Here is a 26,185-nt window from a genome sequence, read left to right as displayed (position 1 = left end):
AAAACTTGAAAAAGAGGCTAAGACTGATAAGTTCCAAATTCTACCACTTCATATCTTGCCACGGCATTATTACACTACTCATGGTATGCACTATAATAAGAAAGGAAAAGTGAAAATTGCGGAGATGATTGTGAAAATGCTTTCAAAAAATATAGAACAACCTACCAATCGGACTTCGGGTTTGTCTCCTGTGATTGAGGAGCAGGGAATCCATGTAATTGCAGGACATGGGCCTTATAATTGATAATTTTATGGATGACTCATCTGTGAGTTTTGCCCATTCTGTATCTGGTGACCTTGGCCATGATAGAAATATGACAGCTGGTGTAGCTGTTGTATTCAGGAAGAAAATTGGTAGGCCACAGATTTCAGACCTCAAATCAGACAAACTTACGTTTCAAAAGGTAAGCCATAGAGGAGCCTGCATATACAGCCTAATTACCAAAGCGATGTATAATGCAAAACCCACAATTCAGGACTACAATGATGCTTTCGCCCAACTGACTCAGGACTTCAAGGCCAAAGGGCTTAAAAAATTGATCTGCTCCCCAATGGGCTGTGTGAGAGATATGATTCCGCCTGAACAATTCGCCAAGAACATAGTGGCATTCCATCAAGAAACTGGTGCTTCAGTAAGTATTGTGTGCTGTGACCAGGTATCACAAAGAGAATTAAGGCGTGGACTTTCACATCAGGAGTTTATATTGAAGCTGAAAGAGTCGATTGAAGATGGCATCTGTAACCTTTCATCTGCTGGTGGACAGGATATAGAGTGTCAAGACGAATCAGTTTCTGTGGACAGTCCTCCTACTTCGACCCAGACTCTAGTAGATGAGAAAGAGGATGGTGCGATAGTCTTAAAAAACGAACCTCCAAACAAAAATATAAAGAACACTTAGATTTAGATAACTTCTGTTTAGTTTGTAATAAATTTCACTGCTATCATGCAAATAAGGTAAATCAAAATTTAAGAATGTTTGGCCGTAAGGAAGCCAAAATTGATCAGAAATATAATTGGCTATTACATTTAAATATCCAAGAAGGAGTACTTGATAAAAAAATTGATTTAGAAATAATCCTACAAAATTCAAATATTCAAATTATTTGTTTAAATGAACATTGGTTGAGTAGGGATAGTGTTACCATTTTAAATAGTTTTTCTAATTATACTCTGGCACATTTTTATTGTAGAGTGCCAGAAGATTCAAATTTCAAATTATTTTTAAATAAGCTTGAGGCTTTGTTAAAACTTTTAGGTAAAGAAAACCATCTAAACAATATTTATATTGCATCAGACTTTAATGTAGATGTAATGGAAACAACAAATAATCCACAACAGAAATTTTAATTCCTTTCTCTGATTGAATCATACGGTTTTAAAACACATTTTGCATCACCAACTAAGGTTACTTTTAATACAAATTCATGCATTGATAATATTTTAACTTTTAAATTTAAGTCATCCTTTGAATCTCAGACAATAAATTTGGAATTGGGTTTGTCGGATCACAGGGCAGTCTTTTTAGATATTTCTAAAGATCTTATTTCTGATAATTACAATACTAAACTTAAAGTAAAAAGACTGATTTTTTTTCTAAAAAAGCACTTTATAGATTTAGCAGTAGATTAAAAGACACTAAATGGAATGTTTCAAACAATTTTACTTTTGCTGACAACTGTTCTAATTTCTTTAATTGCTTTCAAAATATATTTGAAGAATCATTTCCATTAAAATTCTCTGCTAACAAAACCAAACAATCCAAAAATAAAAAATGGATAACAAAAGGAATTCAAATTTCAAGCATTAAAAAGAGGGAGCTTAGTAAACTAGCCAAACAGTCTAACAATCCAAATTTTATAAATTATGTAAAAAATTATAAAAATATTTTCAAAAATGTCTTTAAGAAATCAAAGCAAATGTATAATTCTAATTTCATAAAAGATTCTGAAAATAAAAATAAAGCTGCTTGGCATGTAGTTAAATCTGAGCTTGGATGTAAAAAATCTGTCAACAATTTTCCTGATGTTGTGTTGGATAGTGATAGGGTTGTTAAAGATGGAAAGGAAATTGCACAATTCTTCAACAAAAAATTTGCAGAATTGGCCAAAGAAATTAAGGCTCGACCTTGTGAACAAGAGGCCCTAAATTTAGCACAAATTGATCTTGAATGCCAATTATTTAAGTTTAATTTTGGTAATGTGTCACCAGATGATGTTGTTAAAATGATAAAATCATTAAAAAATAAAAAATCATCTGGGTGGGATGAAATACCTCTGCACGTAATGAAACATGTAATGTATAGTATAGCTGTTCCTTTATCAGTTTTAATTAATCAATCATTCCAAAATTGTAGTTTTCCAAAAAATTTAAAATGGGCTGAATTAAAACCACTCTATAAAAAAGGGCAAAAACAAAATCCAGATAATTACCGTCCAATTTCAATACTGCCATCATGTTCTAAAGTATTTGAAAAATTAGCACAACCAAATTACAAATTTTTTAGAATCTAATTCAATTTTGACTTGTGATCAATTCGGATTTAGGAGGAGTCACAGTACATTAGGGGCCATTAATAAACTTGTAAATGAGGTGTCTTGGGCTTTGGATGGGTCACAGAGAAACATGGGTGTGTTTTGTGATTTGTCCAAGGCTTTTGATTGTGTAAACCATAATATCCTTTTAAAAAAGCTTAAACTGTACAGTTTTTCAAATAGATCAATCCTGTGGATTGAATCTTATTTAGTTAATCGATTTCAAAGAACTGCAATTTTTTTAAATAGTGTAAAATCTAGATCTCGTTGGGAGGAAATTAAAGTTGGCGTTCCTCAAGGGTCTATTTTGGGACCTCTACTTATTCTTCTGTACGTTAATGATTTACCTAAAAATGTTTCACCAAAAATTATATTATATGCAGATGACACAACCGCAGTTGTTAAAGCAGACTCTCACTTTCAAATGGAAAATAAATTAAACCAAGCTTTTTATGAATTGGCATACTGGTTTAAGGTTAACAGTTTGAAATTAAATCAAGAGAAAACTAAACTACTAAATTTTCGAACGGCACAATTAAAGGAGAGCTATAATAAGGATGTGATTTTCCACGGCCAGCAAATAAAATTATGTGATAGCGTACAATTTTTAGGTATTGATCTGGATATAAACTTTTCTTGGAAAAAATGTATTGAAAATATTATTAGAAGATTGAACTCGGCATGTTATCAAATGCTAGTGTTACGAAATTCAATTAATTTGGAAACTAGAATAATAATTTACTACTTTTTCTTTTTTTTCAACAATTCAATATGGTATTGAATTTTGGGGATCATCTTCTGACTTTGATAAAGTTTTTAAGATCAAAAAAAAATTATGAGATTAATGACCTTTTCATCATTTAGAACTTCTTGCAAACCTCTGTTTAAAAAATTAAAAATCTTATCACTTCCAAATTTATACATTCTGAAACCCCTACTAACAGTACAATCAAATTTTGAAAGCTTATCAAGTGATAACTTTGATCATAATTACAATACAAGATTTAAAGCTAATTTTCAATATCCCATACATCGACTGCGTCTGGTAGAAAAACTCCAATATACACGGCAAAAAAACTATACAATAAGTTACCTCAAAAATATAAACATTTAATCAATTCAAAAACATTTAAAAGTAAACTAACAGATTTTTTGTTGGAAAAACACTATTATAGTGTTGATGAGTATTTGATGGATCCTGAATTTTAAAATTGTATTTTAACATAGATTACATTAAATTTGTTACGCTGTCTTGACCTCTTATATGTATGTTCATGTTTATATGTATATGTGAATGGTGATGTGCATATGTATGAATGTATAATGTGTATGTATCATTATTATATTACCTCATGACAATGTTACCTGTTTCTATAGCAATGCTATGTATAAACGTTGATGTAACAATAAAGACTGATTCTGATTACATTATTCCCTTCTTTCTTTATTCTTAGTTTGTAATATAATATCAAACAAAACACAAAAAGATATTTTTTACAAATTATAATAATTATTTTAATCCTTCAACCGCAGTTAGCACATTTAGATGTGACCGAGTATATCGCCAAAACGCGATAGCGGTTATAGACGCAAAGCACTCTCTCCGTAAAAAAGTATCAACTGTTGAAAATATCCAACAAAAAGCAGGTAAATGTTCATTTGTACAGTTTAGACAAATAAGGTGGTTTTTCACTGCTGTTTATGGCGATTACCGAACAATAGAAAGAAACATAGTAACAGCTGTTCATTCTCGATTGTCCCCTTATGCAAAATACGGCTATAAACACCAGTATGGTTTCTTATTCATTAATTACTTTCTGTGTTTATTAGCCAAGTTTTAGCTTGTAGTTTATGATTATTATTGTTTTGAATAGTTTTTTTTAAATTATGGCAAATTTAGCCAAACCAACGTACCAAAGTAGATTTTTAATGAAAAATGTTTAGTGATTTCCCAGATATAGTATTGTGATGGCAAACTAATATAAGTCAATTTAAAAATTATTTTTGTAATTAGACAATATAGCACCAATTGTCTTTAAGGGTATTTATGTCTACACCGCATACATTTACATACACATTAAGTTGTTATTAACTTTACCATAAGAATACAAAAATTATTTTAATAGTTTTCTTGTAGTATACCGGAACATTCCAAAATAAAAATAAACATTGACATTTTTTTTAAAGTTTGGTCACTATATAGACTATAGCTTTAAGGGTTTAAGTTTTTTCTTTTGTTTCAGTAAAAAGGAGCTATTTGCAAGGCTGTATCAAACAAATACGTTTTTGGAATCATATTTTCAAAAACTTTATTTCTGAAGGTACTCACATGATTTTTCTGTATTTTTGTAAAAAAATGCATACTTACAACAATAAGGGTTTCCTTAACATGCTCTGTTTATCCTAGGTTTTAGCAATCAAATATAAAAAAAATTAAAAATTGTAAATAATACTAATACATTAAAAGAAAAAGATTTTGTTTAAATATTTTCATGATTTTAAATATAATACTAAGTAAAACAATCATTAAGATAGTACTATTTATAGATGTGTTACACCAGTTTTTGTAGGAGTATGTCAAAAGTGGCAGTTTGAGGCTAGCCTTTTTGGAAAGTTAACTGGATTTAATGGCTGGGATGTTTAGAAGTAAAAGTGAGTTTATGGCCTGGCCATTAAAAGGTGCCAATATTGAATAAATTATTCAACTTTTACTGTAATTATTTAACTGAATTTATTGTTTAAATATGCCAATAATAACTGTAATCAAGAGATTTTATCTTCTCTTTCCTGTGTAATCATGCTCTCATTTTATTTATTACATCAAGAGGAGAATATTTGTTTTATTATAAAATAATTATGGTAGTAAAAACTACATTTAAATGCTTAGCATAACAGTTAAAATTACTGATAACTATTAAAAAGTATAGATAAACTAAATTCTAGTAAGTCTCATTTTTATTTTAAGCACTATAAGTATAGGCTTCCATAACAATGTGTTACAGTAAAGAAAATATACTAGTTGCAAAGCTGAACTTAAAATGACACATTTCTATTCCTTTCTATTATTATTAAAATTCATTCAATCTGATTTATACATTCACATTTCAACTATTTTTTCAAATATTATTAATTACATAACTTAGCTTATTAGATATCAAAGAGAGAGAAAACTATACAAACTAATTCATGGTCTTAAGTACTTAAACAAAAGATATTAATAAAATGATCTAAAGTAGGAACAGTATGGTATGGAGTGTATAAGAATTTGCTTATGAGTAGTTTAAATTATACTACTAAATTTGTAGGATAATAAAATAAAGAGTTTAAATGAGCTACTCGTCATAAAGCTAGAAGAGGACCGCCTTCAAGACCATGAAAACCTGAGAAGTGAAATAAGAGACTTGTACGAGTCAAAACAAGTTATTTAACACATTGACTGCGGTGGACAGATTTTACTACTATCTTGGCTGTTTTACTGATTAATTTATAAACTAAAATACAATTTACAGATTAATTAGATCAAATATAATTTAACAAAGGGTAGGATTTGTTATAGCACGAGATTTAATTGTTAAGAGTTATTCTCTACTTAATAGTTTCGACTTATAATTTGACAGTGTAAAAACTGTGGTGTTTGTGTTTTATATTAAATTCAGTTCTTAAATAAGTAAACTTTTGAATAATTAATTAGTCTAAATTAGGAAGAAATGAAAAATGTACAATGTTGCGTTAAATTATATATTATTAACTTATGAGTATACTAACAATTATTCATTAAATTCTATGATACAGGGTAGGGCAGCATAACTTCCTATTTTCAAAACTTAATAAAACGCACTGTATGAGTCAGAAAAATTTTGTGGATTTGACTACGTAGGTACATACATAAAGTTTTGTTATACGTAGTTTTGAAGAGTAAATAAGGTAGGTGACGTCCCCCATTCTGGATACATTGAGTATACCGATTTCTGGTGTTTGTCATTACCCTTTCAAGCGTAGCAGGCGTTATGTTGGCAATTTCATCCTGCATCTTTAAATCTTGAAGGGTCCTTGGACGGTTCACACAAACACGGGATTTCAAAAAACCCCATAGAAAAAAATCACAAGGAGACAAATTGGGAGATCGAGCCGGCGATTGCAAATCGCCCCTGATTGAGATACAGCGTTCTGGGAAGTGTTCCCCCAAAACAGCCAACAATGCTCTTGCGGTGTGTGCCGTTGCACCATCTTGCTGGCTTGCACCGCTATGACATCAACCAACTAAATGGCGCGCATTTAAAAAAAGGAAGTTATGCTGCCCCATCCTGTATTTAATTTAATTTTGAGAGAAACAAATAAAATGTATGAGTAATTTTTCACATAATCTTCAAGCAGATATAGTGAATAAATAACTAATCACCTAATTATGACTAAATAGGTGTTACATAATTTTAAAAATAATTATAATAGCCAAATTTGAGCACACACTAATCACATTGCACTACCGCTTGGACCATCACACTCAACTTGTAATGTTAGAATTCCCATTAGACTGCCCTTTTCTCCATCCTCCCATATCGTACAGTGGACTCCTTGGCCACAACTCCATCGCCAGAATCCAACATACATGGTGTTGGACAAACCTGATAATATGATTGGTGGTTTCTATGGAAGTTCCAATAATTTTATAAAGCTTATAAGGAAGTTTCCACATGGAGGTTCAGGATTGAAGATGATCTGATGACTAACAGAAGTGCACGATTAGAATATTTGTAAGTGTAATATAAGGTAGCGTACCTTATACTCTTCCCGATAACAGAGACCGTTCTTAAAGTCTACTCACAAAAATTTTTTTTTATAAATGGAAAATCAAGTTTTCATTACAGATTTACCAATAAAATTTATTTATCTGCCTAAAGTAATGGTCCTAAATTAAGCTCTACATATATGATTCTTACAAAGCATTTTAGGATTATTGGAATTTCCCAGCCATAGCTACCTCCACACATATCTTGTTATTAACCAATCATACTGATGAATTATATCAACCACTAATGAGTACTTTGGTTCTGGTGGCAAAGGCATGGCCAAGGACTACCAGATAATGCTGGATTATGGAGAACAATCAGTCATCTGGGAATTTTTCTAAGAGTGCGGATCATGTGCGAGAGGCTCTGCCGCAACAGCCAAAGCAGATAATGAGACGCGTTTTGGGAGTTCAAAATTTGGATGATAATCGTATTCATGTTAAGTGGGCTAGTAATTCAGTAGTCAAGTAATTAGTAATATTTTAGAAACCAAACAATTATTAATTATTTTAAATCTGTTCTTACAAAATGATGTAATTAACAATTTACACCTTACCCTCAATTTATTTTACTAAAAATGAAACTAAATATCTTTGAATTGAATACATGATCATTAATAGTTTTATAAACTATTAAAATGTGATATAGCGGCAAATTGATAATTTCAATTAGTACACCATTGCATAGTATTGCCAGTTCTTTATTTCTTCCAAATGTAGTCCAAATAATTATTTCAAGATTTTCTTTCTTTAAGAAAGTTTTAAAATTGTATGCTAAATTTTAATAGTGTCAAACTAAATAGTGATATATTTGGTGTGGTCTAAATATACAAAAGATAAGTTTCTTGTTAATATTTAATCGGTTTTGAAAAAGGTTAGAAATTCTTAAAATCTTAGGCACCTTAGATTGTGGATTTTCTTATAGAGAAAAAAACAAAACATTTTCAATGGAATCAATTAAAGATTAATCCAACATCAACATTGTAGTTACGTTACGTAGTATTAAAAAAAAACTACATTTACAGTAGAATCCCGCTTATCCGAGGTAAATGGGACTGAGACTACCTCGGATAAGGAAAAGCTCGGATGGTAGACCAGACTTTAAAACAACTTCTGCCAATTTATTTTGAAATTTTGTGATTTCTGAAGAATCTGCCGATAATTTTTCACCAACAGTATTAAGCTGTCTAATGCCGTGCCGCCTTTTATACCTGTCTAACCATCCATGGCTGGTTGTAAAACTGTCATCACCATCCATAAACTTGTTATGAAATTCTATTGCCTTTGCTTCTACTATTACGCCGATTATAGGTCTGCCCAAATTCTGCATTTGAATAAACCATAAAAACAAGGTTTCTGATGTCAGCTCATATTCGCCTTTCTTCTTTGTTTTCTGCAATAAACTGCTACCCCCGCACACACATTTATTAACAAATTTCTCAATGTTTTGTCGGTTCTCAATCACCAACAGTCACTTTACCAACTTCTAGATCTACAGCCACCATTTTAATTGTATCGCTATTGTCTAAACGTTTTAACGCTTTCATTTTTTTTCTAATAGAAAAATCACACGCCTTTTTCTTTTTCCACTCATGCTGTAACACTAACACTGTACACTTTCCACAGCTAAAAACACGGGTAGACCACTGTAACAAAAATAACAAACGAAATGAACATGTCCAAATAACTTGTGCGACTGACTAGTAGAAACGTCTGTGGCGTTCCAGAAATATGGCAACGTTGCAGTGTCACTCAGTTCATTCATATAGGCTACGCTCACAGGAGCCTCCTTCAAACAAACATCAGGTGACCTATCATAAATCAGCAACTATTATGTCACCAAGAGGATGTGTATTCTAAGAATTCACTACTCAACATAGTAACAGCCAGAGTACACGCATCACAAATAGATATAGCCGCTAGTCACAAACACAGTATCTTATTATTTTACTGCAACTCCTTGGTCTATAAAAAACATTTTTTATCTTCGAAGTCTTCGGTTAACCCGGACCCTCAGTTAATCAGGACTCGGATAAGTGGGAGTCTACTGTAGTTAAAAATTTATAAAAAAACTACATTATCAAGTAGAAGATAATATTTAAAATTGATTTCAATTAACCCTTTGTTATACCAAAATCTAGCCTTCCTGTCATATTATAACTAAGCCATTTAAACTGTAATTTGTATTTTAAGTAAGAAATGAATTAAACCATCTATTTATCTTATAAAAGTATTTGATTTCACATCGTAGATATAATTTACTCAAATAGTAGCATATTAGATATTAAACTCTCTATTTTATTATTTTTTTCAAATTTAATAAACTTAGTTCAAATCACTCTTAAACTAATTGTTTAGATTATGTTTTTTATATTTACGGAAACAGAATATTATTCCACATCCATGCCTAATGATAATACATAATAACATTTATGTAGTAAAATTACTCCCGCTATTAGGGTTAAGGCCCCAGAATGATTTTTATGTTGAGTGCATTAAACTACAGGTATATGTGGTGTCTGTAACAGCCACTAAGTATTTAGCCTTCAAATATTATTTATTTTAATGACATCTTAAAGCTAGAAATACAGGTCTGTACGGTATTACGACTGATGTTTAAATACAACCACTTACGCTTGTGACTAAAATGTAAATTTAAAAAATTTTCTCAAATCCAAGATATAGTGTTATGTAAAAATCAGAAATAAGAGCTGTATTTTAGAGTTTTGGTCATACATTTGAAACATAAATGTATGACATGATACATGATTTGTCATTTGGAAATTATCTAAGCTGAAACAAGACCTGGTTTTTTTTACTATGTACAACTTAAAAATGGCCATTTTCAACTCTTAATGTTTGATTCAGCAGGAAAGAAATATATTCAGTTGAACTAATTAATAACCTATACCATTTTATATCCTATGAAGGTGTTTTGATAAACTCTAATATATTATAGACATTTTTATAAAAAAATGAACAGTATTCATGCAGTATTTTTCATATGTACAATGACTGGTTTTTTATACTATACTTGTAATGAAAACCATGTTTAATACAGTTAGGAGAGTATCAACATCTCTTCCAATTAATCTCAACTACAGTAATATAACAAACAACAACAAATATATATATATATATATATATATATATATATATATATATATATAAAATGCTGTTAAACCAAATTTCAATACTCTATACACATACACACATTATATACATATTGAAATAAAATGAAGACCTCTTTTAAAAAAAGTTTTAAGTATAGTATCCTCTATACCACTTGAACTTGGTCACTAGTGTAGGATGATTAGACGTAGAACAATCGCACCCTCGATGTAGATATAAGTGTTGTGTCATCATAGAACTTGGTTTCTATAATAACATTCCCGCTGAAAAAATAAATAATTAAATTTGTTAAAGTTAGAAATATATGTATAACACATGTGTATCTGTCATCATTATCTGTATAACTATAATCATCAAAAGTAAACATTTGTTTAGTGATTACTGTGTAAACCTTGCCCTTTATTAAGCATATTTTGACCATTTCAATTAAGCTGATTAAGAGTCTTCATCTGGTTTATTCCTTCTAAATAATGTGATAGTCTACATGAGGAAGAATATGATAATAAGGAATTGCAAAATATCAAGTTGTGGAATAGTAGATGAGGGGTTACCCAAAAAAACCAGAATAGCATTGCCATTGGTGGAGCTTGTGTTGTACACATTTCTGCAGCTAGGCGTGTATAGCGCATCTAATAGCCAGTTCAGTGCTGCCTAATTTGTCAATATGACTTGTTCAGTTCATCTGCAGTGATTGTTTCTACTAGTGCTGTTTTGTTCTTGCTTCGTTTTTTTATGATGGCAAGTTTAAGTGAACAATGTGCAGCTATGAAATTTTGTTTTAAAATGCTGCTGAATCTGTTTAATGTTGAAAACAGTTTACCAAGATGACTCTATATGAAAAACTCAAGTATACAAGTGGTTTGTTCGATTTAAAAATGGTGACATGTCAATTTATTTCAAACCTCGTTTTGGACATCCATCAACTGCTGAATTTAGGATAGTATTGAAAAAATTCGACAGCTTGTGCTTACAGACCGTTGACAGACAATTAAGCAACTGTCAGAGATTAGTGGGTTATCTTGGAGCTTGGTTCAGCAAATTTTAACCAAAGATTTGGGAATGAAAAGGGTTGCTGCCAAGTTTGTTCCTAGGGTTCTGACTGACAATCAAAAGGAACATCGGGAAAAGGAATTTTTTAGCTAAAAATGGCATAGTTCTGCTATCCCACACACCTTACTCGCCTAACCTGACACCATGCGACTTTTTCTATTTCCACACATGAAAAGGGGCATGATAGGACACCGATTTCAAAGAGGTCAAGAAAAAAATGAAGGAGGAGCTGTCAGCCATTTCTAAAGATGAGAACAAAAAATGTTTCGAACAGTGGAAACACTTATGGGACAAATGTATTAGTTGTAATGGAGAGTATTTTAAAGGGGATAAGGTTTTTTGTCAAAAATTAAAAAATATATAGCTGATAAAAAATATTCTTACGGTTATCCCCTTATATGGTTTCTTAGAAATATTGTGACAAAAGCAACATCAATGAATATTCATAAGGCATTGAGATAAGTGGGGTTGAGGAGCTTTATGAATTGCTTATTATGATTATTTGGCTCAAACCTCCAGTATGCATTTCCAAACTAAGAAGTAAATATAATTACAACTCATTTGTAGGTAACTACTGCTTGATGTATCTGTTATAGTAAGAATTCTATACAGTATAATGTTGATTTAAGGTAATGTCATTATTGTTCGATCAGGCAATAAATCACTTGAATCAGATTGCATACTCTTGTAAAAACAAAAACTGCACTCTAAAATCATTTGTTCAATAGGAGAACCATTTTCTTAACCTATATATTGCATAATTTCTCTGTTAGCTTCCAAAGCTGACTTACTTTGTAATAGTGCAAAATGTCTATATGTTTTGAGTGTGTTGTAACTTGTTTTTCTTGGAGTACTGGTTTTATCAATGGTTTAGTACACAGAGGCAACATGCGCTGCTTAAGCCCCAAACTCATGACAAGATAAGACCATTTACCCAATGTAAATTACTAACAAACTTCCTTCAATAAAAACAATTTGTATAGTCACCTCTTGAACTTATTTTACAACCAATGACTAATGATAAAATAGTTTAAAATTGAGGAAAACTTGCACATTAAGAATGAGAATTTTATGTTTACTTCTGCACTTCTATTTTTACTAAGATAAAGTCAAAGATCTTTATCCACCAAACCTTTTAAGTCCCTAAGCCAATACAAATTCAACACCTTTAAACTAATTCTAAATATTTTACAAATTATTTTTACCCATTGGCATATCTAATAATAATAACTTTGATGTAGCTTCTGGTTGTAATTAAATTTAGTTGAGTCTTATGTTTAATTGTTTTATGCCCATCTGTAGTTAGTTGAATTTGATATAATATGTATGTAGGTCTGAATCTGGTTTTAATAATTTTTTAAATCAATATAATTAATTCTACCTAACACACACAACAGGCATAAATATAAAAATAACTTGCCTTCATAAATTTGTATGCATTTTTTAAATAAAAAATTGCAAATTCAAAGATGTTTGTACAATAAACGTATATAAAAACACATGGCTAGTAAAAATTGGATCAAAAAGTTTGCTTTTTACCATACAACCACTTTTTTAAATAGTTTTTTTTAGATTAGTGAAAGGTTTAACATGAAACTTACTTGAGCACATTAGCTGGCATCATCTGAGACTCAGGAGCAGCTTCAATTAGTGACTGCCACGTGTTTGTAGAGTTAGGTATCACAAAACCAAATTCAAAATACCATTCTTCCATTACTCTACCCTGTAAAATATAAACAATTTTATTATGAGATTAATTACCCATACAATATATTGGGCAGATCACTCAAAAATATTGTAATTAAACGACCTTGAATTTTTCCCTATAAGAACAACGTTAAACTTCATGCACTTCTACGACCTTATTTTAACCGTAGTGTTAGGAAAATCTGAATCTAAATATTTAATTAATATGCATCCAAACAATGTTTAGTTTTATTTTATAAATTTTATATTTTTTCAATAATTAAACAATAAAGTACAAAGAGTTTGAGATTTTTGAGTGAATAATGTTGAAAATTATCAAAAAATCTAAAAAAACATTTGGATGCTTATTGATCATTGGATCATTGATCTTTAAAATGAGACATCTTCCATGATTCTACAATGAAAAATAATGTTGTAAAAGTGCATGAGGTTTAAATTGTTTTTATGGAGTTAAAATTAAGATGAATGAATAACAAAATACTTACATATTGAAGATCAATTGTGTAAACAATTATCTAGAGTAGTCTATCTCTTGAGTAAATTGAAACATTGTATAACTACCTGTATGGATATGCTTCTAGCCTCCTATTATGCATTTTTCCATTCACACTTAAGTTATGGTATATGGGGGAACAGTAGTAGTGCAGTAAGAGTATTGAAATGGCAAAAAAATGCATTATGTGTTATGAAAAATGTTTCAAAAAGAGAGACTTGTGTTCCAATTTTTAAGGAATTAAAAATAATGACTATTCCTAATATGTATATATTCTACTGTCATAAGTGTAAAGGAACAACTTGAAACATTTACAACTAGGCAGGATATTCATGATTATCCAACTAGAACAAAACATTTGTTACTACTCTTACCAGTTAAATTAACCAAAACAAAATGCAGTCATCTTTTTATGAAAATTAAATTGTTTAATAAGTTACCATTAAATGCTAGATCTATATCTTTAGTCAAATTTAAAACAGTTTTGAAGTGCTGGTTAAAAGTTAATATATTTTATTATGTTGATGAATTCTTAAATTGTGATACCACAACAATAATTTTTTAAATTTTGTCTCTCAATGTATTTATTTATTCAGTTTCAATATTGTTGAGTTTTAAAATTGTATCCATGTTAAATGTGTTAATAGTTATTTATTATTGTTAATTTATATAGATCTGTTAATGTTGTTATTAATTATATAGATCTATATATTTACTGGTAGGCTGGATTGAGTAGGTAGAATCTGAATTGTTTGTTTTAGTTTTAGTTTAGAATATTTTAGTAACTTGACGAAGTCTATTGCAATATTGAATGTGTTTAAAGACCAATAAAGATCTTGAATCTTGACCGTCAGTACAGCCATATTTTTTTACTTTTGACCTATAAAATGTTTTGAATTTGTGTGAAATAATTCAGTATTAATGGTAAACGAGAAAAATGCTCTGACATTTTTACATTTCATATGTTTATAGCAAAAATACTGTTATGATTTTTACATTTCATATATATTTTTGGCGGCATACAGGGTGGTTTTTTAATGGGCCACAATTGCGATCTTAGAAAATATAAATCAGACAGCAAACTTTTAAAAACTATCACCATTTTCCAATATGGCGGTCAACTTAGGTTTTTCTTATGGAACACTCTATTATTATTTTCCATAGAAAAATTAATTGTAAGACTTTTATTGTTAGAATTTTGTTATATTTCCTTTCATAATGAAGATATGAGAGCTCACAATGTTGAATTCCTTATGGAGTTTCACGTTGAGAAAATGCCTTTAAATAGACATCCATTTCAATATTAAACTGTTTATATAAAATCTTACATTTAGAAATGTTTCTTCAATTTTTTAAATATTCGTAAATGTGAATTAAAAATTTATGTTTTTTCAAACACAACCATTTCATAGACATATATATATTTGTGTGGCCGACAATATAAATATATATATTTCTTCCTCAGAATTTGACTTGTTACTATAATTTATTAATACCTTTAATGCCAAATAGTATCTACTACTTCCAGCTATAAAATATTTGTGTTTGAAAAAACATAACTTTTTAAAGCACATTTACAAATATTTAAAAAATCAAAGAAAAATTTCCAAATGTAAGATTTGATATATACAGTTTAGTGTTGAAATGAGTATCTTTAATATGCCTGATCACGTATACATGCTGGTAAGGGTAGCAAATTAAACTTCAGAATTTTCCAGATGTGAGGACTTGTTAGTGATGTGGGCCGGGTAAATATAAATTGGGTATTTACCCAATAGTCATTTAAATACCCAAACAATGGTATTTTAAGTATTGAGCAAAACCGAATTGAAATACAGTCATTTGATGCCTTAAATTGGAATTAGCAATAATATTTATCCTTCAAATGAAAAGTAAAAAGAATGTCCGCACATGTTTGGGTACTTATAACTTTTTCCACTGTTATTGGCTTTCTCAGTTTTTTAAATACATTTTAATCGTTTATTTTAACCCTATGTCAAGCATTAGTTTTAGCACAATGGTTTTCGTGTTTTGGTGTTATTATGTTTAAATGGTTTTTAATTCTAAAAGGTATTATTATGGTCATATACCTATAAAATAATACAAATCAAATATTTTATATTTATAGTAAAGACAAAAATACAAAATAGGTGCTAAGGATTTAGTACACTTATACAAGAATACATTGATCCTGTCAACTTCCACCCAAACCAACCACCACTTATTTAAGGTGAGCCTTCCCACCAGTTTTGGCACAGACCAGTGACCTTCATATAAGTGTACATTAGACGGGAATCAAACGCACAACTCCACATCTAAGAGAAGCGCCTTAGACCACGCAGCCATTCTGACTTGATGAGTGAAATGTGTAAATACCTCACTTCTGTTTTAGCTACACCACAACGTATATACTCAAGTTTTTATAATCAATTTACAGTAAAAGTGGCAGGCGTACTGGGTATGTCTAGATTCATCAAAGGGTTAAGCTAAGATCAAACGTTGGAAAAATCTCTATTATTATATAATATATAGAGAAGTATTGAATAAGCATTGGTAACATTTCATTTCAGTGGTATTGCACCTACACTTAGAATAATACAAGAAAGATTAAAATAGAACATAATTTGTTACAAGGTAGGTGTAGGCCAGTCCATAGCTCAATTTGTTCTTGAGATAATTAACATAAAAAACAGACACAGACAGATAGATAGAAGAAGAATTTTGCTATGACCCTTAGTGATAGCTAAGAAAAATACATAAAATTCAGAGTTATAGCTCAATTCATTCTCAAGATATCACCCTGAGTTATAGGCCTTCCTAATGCTAAACCAAATCCCATAACTCTATTATGTCTATATAGAAATAAAGCATTTAAATCTTGTTCCAGTAAAATGTAATAATTAAAAAATGTTCCTGTTTGTGATAATTAAAGCGTTCTATGTATCTTGTTTTTTCATGTACTTGTTTTAGCACATGATTTACAATTTTATTCTATATGTTGTGTTTTTTAAACTTTTGTACAAAATGTTTGTCTTTTAAATATATGTGTACTATAATGATCCTTTCGCGTTTTTTTTTTTTTTTTTTTTTTTTTTTTTTTTTTTTTTTTGTAGCAGTATTAGATTTTTTTAACTTTTTGCCTACAGAAATAAAAGAACTCCCTCTTTATTTATTTAAACAATAAAATAAAAATAAATTAACTGTTTATACTCCATTGGAGAATTTTTACATTCAGTTTTTATTTCTTGGTTTTTATTTGTTGATTGTTACTTTTTGTTTGTTATTGATTAATTGTATTTTTGTTATTTTTTTACCATGTTAATGCGATATATATATATATATATATATATATATATATATATATTGTTTTTTCTATATTACAGAGAACAGATTCAACTGTCAAATCTTTAGTATTAGTATTTAGTGTAGAAGGATTACACTATAATAACTGTAACTGTAACTATCTTTAACCCTTTGAAGGCCAAGCCATAAATTCATTTGTACTTCTAAACACCCCAGCCATTATATCCAGATTACTTGCCAAAAAGGCCAGCCTCAAAATGGCACTTTTGACACACTCCTACAAACACTGGTGTAACTCATCTATAAATAGTAGTATCTTAGTGATGTTTGTTTTGTTTTATTTAGTAGTATATATAAAAGCATCAAAATATATTTTTGTAACAATTAAACTTTTTTATTATTTTTATTTTTATTTATTTTTTTCAAAAAATTAGGATGTTTTTTTTATTTTTTGTGTTTGATTGGTGACAACTAGGATAAAAAAAATTATTTCAAGGAAACCATTATTATTATAAGAAAGTATACATATTTTCAAACAAGTATAGAAAAAATCATATGGATATCTTCAGAAATAAAGTTTTTAGAAATATTTTTATAGAAAACTACAACACAGCACACCATGCGAATCAACATGAAAGTTTGGTATAACAAGTGTTTACCTTGTAACTTCTTGTTTGTCCATAGGCCATGTGAATTACTGTACAATGGTCACCTTATAGTTTTCTCTTGTTTACACAATTGTCTTCAAACACTTTATACATGAACATTTAAAAAAAAAAAAAAAAAAAAAAAAAAAAAAAAAAAAAAAAAAAAAAAAAAAAAAAAAATGAAGGGTGCCGATTTCTCGGCGCGATGCCGTTTTCGAACTGATTTTTCTATGCCGATATCTCGGCTCACGGCCGTTTCGGAAAAGAAATTCGAGAGCCAGTATATCGGCCCGTGGCCGTCAAAGGGTTAAGAAAAGAACATGACGGATGCCTATACTAAAAAAGTTGTTTGGCAATAAATTATTGATTTGATCTGACATGAAATAACACCAAATAAACTAACATACCTGAGCATCGAAGGGCCGAACACAATGTAAAGGAAGTCTTACCGACCATTTCAACAAAGTAACCTCATTACATGTGCTACTATGTCAGAACTCAGAAATTCTTTATTGACAGACAGAATAACACTGCAAAATAGCGTCAACAATAATATGTAATAGTTAATTACATTAGGTGATTCAAAATAACCTAATTAAATTAAATATAAAACAAATTCAGACTAATTCAAACAGCGCTAAAGTTTTTGTTAATGCTAAAATAAACTAAAGCTTATACAGGTGGCCTTTCATCTGAGATTAAACTAGTCTGATCAGAGCACTCATTAAAGTCCCTGACACTGTAATATGGTCGCTATACCAAATACCACTTTACCTCCCTTTCAAAAAAAGGACTTGTTTTTTTTTCATAGAGTCTGGAAGAGCATTGCAAAGTTTAATGCCGATAACTAATAAATGTCTTAAAAAAAAACTTGTTCTATGGGCAGGAATGGACATTTTTTTAAAGACGTCATATTGGAGTGACGTAGACTGTAGTGATGTTGGGAATTGATGTATTGATGAATCAAATAACATTTATGAAAAAGTAAAAAAACGACAAATTAAATGAGCATGTTCAGATTGTACTACATCCGAAATTGATGACAAGAAAGATGAAGATCATAATCTGGTTAATGAGGAATTAATGGAACAATTGAGATATCAAAACTCAATAATAAAGACAATGTCTGAAGATTTGTTCCTGACTAATGATGAGATTAAGAAACTAAAAAACCATAATAGCCAACTTGAAATACTTGTATTGGAAAAATAAGAAAAGATCATATTACTTGAAGGGAAATTAAAACAACTAACTGAATTAGTTAAAGATGTCAAAGTAGGCAATGGCCAAGACCAACAAAGAGATGATGAAAGATTGATTGACACTTCAATATCAACACCAAAAATTGATAATGGTGAATTAATAAAAATGAGTTAAGTGGGCTTTCATATAAAAATAAAAATGTTACATAGTTTACTTGTGCTTTTTATTTATTAAAACGATAATAACAAAAAAAAACACGGGTCAGCAACAAGTTTCAAAATTATATTTTAAATTTAGCAGTTGGTTTCTTCAGTAATGATCCTGTTCCTATAATTGTCAGTTTAGGACTGCAAAAATAAAATCAGAGTACAAATTTCTTTGCTTTTCAATTTTAATTTGAAATCTCTTGTTCATACTACTCATACTGACCTTAAACAAAATTTTTTGTTCCAATCGGAATTTTTCCAAGGCCTCAACAGAAGAGAAGTTTATTTCCCTTGAGACAGCTCTGCATTTTAGAATTTTTTTGGGAACTCTAGCCATATGTTCTACATCTGGAGAAGACCTGCAAAATATGAAAATCAATACGTAGTTCTATAAAAACTGTTTTGATTCAAATATAAATTGTTTTGTCTAGTTGTAAGGAATAAATTAATGTATTATTAATGAGGGGTTAATAAAAATATGTTACCATAATTTGTTTAATATACTTACAAGTCTTCGTTTCCTTGCCATAATATTTTTCCTGTGTCGGCATCCCTCAGATTCATCCAATTACTGAGTTATCAGGTCAAGGCTTTTAGCTAAATAAATATTAATTTGACATATATACCTCTATTAGCTGAGCTTTAGTGAACCCTATCACTTGTGGAGCTGGAAAAATTCCATTTCTGTCAGTCCACACAATATCTCGAAAACGAAGTAACCTACAGACTTGAAATAGTGCATGAAGTTTCATTTCTATATGAGAAACTCGAGTTTGAAGATGGTGCATGTTACTCTATGGGATTTGGCTGAGAGTTAGCTAATGATTTTACATTGCACTTATAGGTAAACATGATGGCAAAGAGAAAATAGCAGAATAAATAAATTTGTAAATAACCTCAATACACCCATAAGAGATTCAAACATGCAACATATTAACACGTATAGCCCAACTAACCCAATAATTACATCATTTTATAGTGACTTGAAGTATAGATTTCTATTATTTAAACACTGCTATGAAGCCCAATTTAATGAAAAAAATCTGAATGTATCATGTGGCAAGATATGTTGAAAAAGATTTCATATGTAGATTTAAATTTTGCGTAAACTTCATTTTTACAAAAATAAGTTCTATGACGCATCTTTTTCGTGTCAACATCTTTTCTTTCTGAGTATCTGCAGGACAACTCGAGAACAAAAGCAGCTATAGATTTGAAATTTTGCATGCAACCTCAGCGAAGCCTGTTACGACACTTGGTATGGCGTACTTCTACCTTGTTTACTAACATTCCTCAAAACTATTCAAGCTAACACTTGGTGTCTTGAACACTAAATTAACAGTTAATAAACTTACAATTTACAATAACAACAAGAGTGTCACTAAAATAACACTGGGAAAGGGGAGGGAAAGTGATGAGAAATAATACTTCATAATTCTGTTTTCTTAGTGAATAAGTAAGATACATTAAATTTCTTTTTAAATTATTTTACGTGTTGGTCTTGTTGAAAAAAGTAATTTAGAATACAATTATACATAAAACAATATAAAAGTAACTGATAAATGACAAATATACTGGGATACAAATATATTAGGATAAAAAAAAGTTAATTTTATGAACCTAAAACTAAAATCGACTGGTTGGGTGAATTTGTAGTAATATTTTTAGCTCTCAAGCATCAGACTTTTAGAATTTTATATTTTATTGATCACTATCTTCAGGAATTGTTTTCCATTCATTGTCATCAGTGCAGGGCATTTATCACAGATGCCACATTCCACGCTGATGGCTGGAGGCATCAACCCATTCGACTACTAGTTTCCTCTTAAAAGGATTTTTTAGTTTATGGACTTTCCAAAACTTAATTGTTTTCTATTGTTTTTAATTTCTTTTTTTTAAATTGTCCTTTTGAAAAAAAAACATCAAGGAACTTTTCTGTTAATTGACCACCAGCACTTTATTCTTTGAGTTTACAATATTTTTAGCTCTCAATCCTAAAAAAGAACAGAAAACCGTTAGTTTGTTTCTTTTAAGTTTCGGAAAAGCTATACATTTTTTGTATAAAGTTTACTTAAGCCAAATTACATAAAGTGATCCAAACCACTATTTACAATTTCTTAAAATAGTGTAACTACCATGTTCAGAAAAGATTTTAGGTGGTTGCAAATGATATATTGCCAAACATTTGTAAGTGTTTTAATTTAGGTTATGTCTTTATTAGTCCATCGGTCTAGGGGACCAGAAGGAATCGGGGCTTCAAAGAGGTTTTGCTAATTACTTTCCCATTTAATTACTATTTCTCTTCTTGTGTTTATACCAATTTCCTGTTCTATAACTTAAATTTATTACAAGAACCGGTTATCATAATGGTATGAATTTTCACATTCAGTCAAATAATCTGTTCTTTCTAATAATGTAGTTTTTTAGGTCTCAGGTGAGAAAAGCTGTTGAAAAATAGTGGCCTCCAGATAATACCAAAGTACCCAATAATAGTATTCTATAGTGAATATTTTAAATAACCAATCTACAATTTTATTAGTCTAATATTACGTTGTAGTTAGTTAAAATTTTGTATATTATGTGTAAATGGCCCCACACATGTAGATTTAGTATCAGTTTATTTGTAACTTAGTAACATCAGTTCAGTATGATGCTAATACCGAGAGTGGATCGCAGTAACACGTTACTGGAACGTTTTACCTGAACAGGCTATTTTTGTACTAGGTTATTGACCAATAACAGTATTTCCCTTTATCTAGCGGCCGTTACTCACATATCATACACATGATTAACTTTATTTGAATTAATTTGGAACAAAAATTTTCAACCAAATTATATTATAAGCTTTTAAGATTGAATTAGACAATATTGTTACTCTATAAAATTAAACAGCTAGCAATTAATAATTATGAATATCTAGGCCTATAGGTCATGTTTTTATATTCTATATTGGTAATATTTTCCAGTTTAGATATTTCTAATCGACAGTTGATTCAATTCTTGTGGTGGCAGCTTATATAATCCAGCCATAAAATATTTTTATATTCAATAGTTTAGATATTTGTAGTTGAACTGATTGGGGTAGTGGCTGCTTATTATATTGCAGCCATGCACAGAATACAATAATAACTAACGTGCCATTAACTTTACTAATACACTAACTTATTCTAGGCCTACTTTCTAAATTACATTAGGAGAAATACAACATATAGTCTACATTGATTGTAGTAAAAGGATACACTTGAAATCCATTCACAATATCCGTTGCTTTAGGACCCATCGGTAAATCTTTATGAGACGTTTAACATCGACTAATTGCACAATTTTGGTAAACAGAGAAAAGCAAGACAAAACCAAGAACTAAATTGTTTGTCAAGACAGCCTAATACGTGTACATAAAAATGTATACTGTGGTAAAGCTTACTAATGTCACTACTCACTTACACAAAATGTATAATAATATATTATAAAGGTTAGTATTGACAATTTGGCTGATGAATATATAAAACAGGAATATGCTAATCCTATAATTACATTTATTTATGTCAACGGCAAACAAAATTGTTTACTAACACAACAACCACAGAGTAATACACTAGTCGAATAGTTGTTTATTCGAGTAGTAATAAGGTAGTCGACTAGTCGGTTGGTTTGACTAGTCGTGGTAAATTAATAGAAGACTTGTAAGGTGATTTTGCATTTACAAAGTAGTATTTTAATAGTTTCTCTATTTAATACAAAGATGGCTATTAAATGTAGTTGATTAACAACTAATGCAATATATGCAATATACAAAAATAGTTACTTGATTATTTGCTAAAGGTTATTGCATTCTCTTATAAAAACCTTATACTATAAATCACTATATGCTTGCTATGCCAATCAACTAGTTTTATGAACAAGCTATCATGTTTGCAATATACAGTGTAAGTTAAAAGTATGGATACACTCTGTTTAGTTTTTGATGGGTAAGATAAAGGGATGGAACTCGGGGCACCTTTCTAGGAAATAGAAGTGAACATTTTAGTCACTGTTAAACACTGCCCATTTCCCCAAAATGGGATATTGGAGGAAGGGTCAAAAGCTATTTTTATACGTCTTACTCTTAGATTGTTTTGTAGAATCGTTTACATTTGTTAGACACTTACAGAGAAGTTTAACAGTAAGATTGAATAAAATAAAAGATTTTAAAATAGTGCTATCGGCCAACTAATGGTGTTCGATTATGTTTTCGTTACTACTAACTTTGCCGGGGCTTATTATTAACAAAAGTCACAAATGCACGACTACTATCAACAATACAAATAAGACTATATTAAGACTGTTACAAATTAGCCTTCAAAGTGATGATCGGTAGGCGTTCAAGTGTGCGAAAGTGCTGGCTTTTATTGCATTTCTCAACCCCTACGGATTGTACACGGACTCTTCATTTCGAAAAAAATACTAAGCACAAGTTTTCTGTTGTACTGTCTGCCAGATGTTATAGATAAAATATCAAAGCGAATCTGAACTATGAGACATGGTTCAGTTTAACACAAGCTAAAATATACCTCGAATATTTTTATCATATGGGGTGATTAAAACTCCAACGAAATTTCATTACATACTCCATGTATAAGTTTTTTAGCGTTTTTCGCGACGGTAGTATTTATTGTGGCTGAAGTGCATTTGAGTACTCCTTGAACCTTTCATTATTTACTACGGGCAGAGGTTGGAAATTCCTACTTGTAATGTAGCAAGGCCCGGGTCGATAACAAGTTTTGTCGCGGTCGGTAAGGTGTGTGTTTTTGTCATACGTTTAATTTACCATGATCGTTTCTTCAGTGGTCCATCTGATAGTATTACTTAAATCTCTACTTCTAATCTGTTCTATAATTTTAATTATAGTAAAGCTCTTACCAGAGGAATATTGAGGTACAATTACTGTGGTGGCAGCCTCTTCTGCACGAGAACTCTCACCACATACATTGTAGGGTGCCCACTCTTAAGATGTAACATCATGTTACTTGTATTTTTTACATACTTAGGAATATTTTAACATAATCCAAAAATAACATTGTCCTTGTATTTTCTTTCAAAATAGGGCCAAACTATTGACCTTGTATGAAGCATTTTACTAATTTAAGCTCTATAAAAATACAGTTTAACCCTACATATTCTAAAATATTGTATATGATATGTAACAATAACACAATTGTGTTTTTCTGATGTAAATGCATACACAAATAATTTATACAGGGTGTTTAGTCAAGGTTTTCCAATACCTTAGTATTTTGTTCTACACATAAAAAGGTTCATATGAAGGTCTGTCATAAAACCTTTAGTTTTCCGTTTATCTGTCTGTATGTGTTCTTTATAGAAAAAAACTATCTTTTGAACCATTTAAGATAAATTTATGACACTTGAGAATTGTATTAACCTTTGGTAGACCTTTATGAATACAAGATATTAACAAAATCCTTTTACCAGTATCAAAATGGTGTCTGATTATTTTTTTAATTCACAACCGGTAACAAAAACCGGTATAGTTATAAAAATGCATAGGATACCATCTATTTAGTTATTTGTTTACCAATTTCAACGGTTGCTTTTTCAAAGAAATCTGTTAACGCATAAGCGAGGACGATCCCTTTATAGGTATGCTTGCACATGCTGGGAGCAACTAAGATTTTGCTTTTGATAGCCATTAACTGTTTCAAATAGGTTATACAAATTTTACAAGTAAGCCAGGAGTAACAAACAACTAATACCTCTCAACTGGGACATTTTTATTGTAGAACAACTGTATATAGTGCTAGTACAGTTCCTGTACAGGACAATAAACTGAAGTTCCTGACCGGCTCACGACTCGTTGTCTTGTTTTATTCAAGACAGCAGACTTCTTAGAAAATATTTCGTGTAAAAACACGATAAGCTAGCCGCCCAGTTGTTACGACTAATCTTGTCTATGTTTGACGGTAGTCAAAAAGTACGTCTGTAAACAGTAGTTGATAATCCCATCACTACGATCAACGTCAATTCAATATCGGTATTCTTCTTACTTGAACAGAACGAAACAGAACAGAGATCCTGTCCGCCGACACATTACCGCGATGTAACATCACAATCTGTCAGGTTAAGGTATTGGTTACTTATGTTTTTTTCTAAAAAAAAGACCATTAACAACATGTAGCCTTTTATATATTTTATTGGGTAATTTTTATTGCAATAGGACTTTACGACCATAGGCTTGTAACTGTTAAACTAGCACTTTACCAAAACTAGAGAATACCCCTGATCATGGACAAACTTCGACTAGCACTCTCTGTCAGTTTTCACTATTTCCTTGGCATTCAGCTTATGGGATTCAGAACATTTATAGTTGTTGAGAAAACACAACGAAAAGATATTGAACATGATATTATAATAACAAGAGAGAGAGAGAGCGCGCGAATGTTCGAATGGGTGCCGATACCCATAATACTCTTTTAAATTCATAAACGTGCATGGTTTCTCCCGAGACAGAAACTGAAGTACTTATTTCAGTTCTCCTCTAATGAACCACATCTTCCATTTTACAATCTCTGAATAATAGTTCCTTTTTCGTACAATATGTTTTATTTTTGTGATAAATATCTGTTCCGTATTACGCCTCCAAACAGATGCAAGTTACATAATTTTAGTCAAAGTATTTGTTATGAGTTGTACAATGGGAAGTTTATATTGTATGCAATTACACAGTGACGAACTCAAAAGATTTGAGTTTATGGGATTCAGCGAATCGTTAACTCATGTTTTGTGAGGAAGGGTTATATTGACATTACTTTTAATATTATGTATTAAAGGTACAGGATTTTAGAAATTGTAGAGAAAACTTCTAGGCATAGGTAAACGGATTTCATTACCAAGGAACTGCGCAGAAAAAAGCAGCTTCTTCAACCATGATATGTATTTATCACCTGCCTAATAAAATGCATGATGCTATGTCGATATCTACTATATAAAGACGGATATATTGGGAACTAACAAACATTGTTACTTAGTCAAATCTTTTGTCAGGGACAGTTGTCTCAGGGTATACATCTGAGTCGGGTATCAGCTCATAAGCTCATATTAAATCCAGTTTTATCAACTAATTAGTTAATGA

General features: G+C 30.4%; 1 protein-coding gene across 1 annotated transcript; it reads right to left on the bottom strand.

The window, feature by feature from the left end:
• Positions 1–4,824: 4,824 nt before the first annotated feature.
• Positions 4,825–22,623, bottom strand: LOC124369032 (retinal rod rhodopsin-sensitive cGMP 3',5'-cyclic phosphodiesterase subunit delta). Its single transcript, XM_046826711.1, has 5 exons — positions 22,299–22,623; positions 19,568–19,630; positions 19,283–19,418; positions 13,102–13,223; positions 4,825–10,713 (listed from the first exon to the last, which is right to left on the bottom strand). The coding sequence occupies exons 1-5, from the start codon at positions 22,337–22,339 to the stop codon at positions 10,632–10,634; spliced, it is 444 nt and encodes a 147-aa protein (XP_046682667.1). The 5' UTR covers positions 22,340–22,623; the 3' UTR covers positions 4,825–10,631.
• Positions 22,624–26,185: the final 3,562 nt, after the last annotated feature.

This window comes from Homalodisca vitripennis, chromosome X, assembly GCF_021130785.1.
Source record: "Homalodisca vitripennis isolate AUS2020 chromosome X, UT_GWSS_2.1, whole genome shotgun sequence".
NCBI classification, from domain to species: Eukaryota; Metazoa; Arthropoda; class Insecta; order Hemiptera; family Cicadellidae; genus Homalodisca; species Homalodisca vitripennis.
Note: the sequence above shows the minus strand (reverse complement) of the source record. Positions and strands in the feature narration are given on the sequence as shown.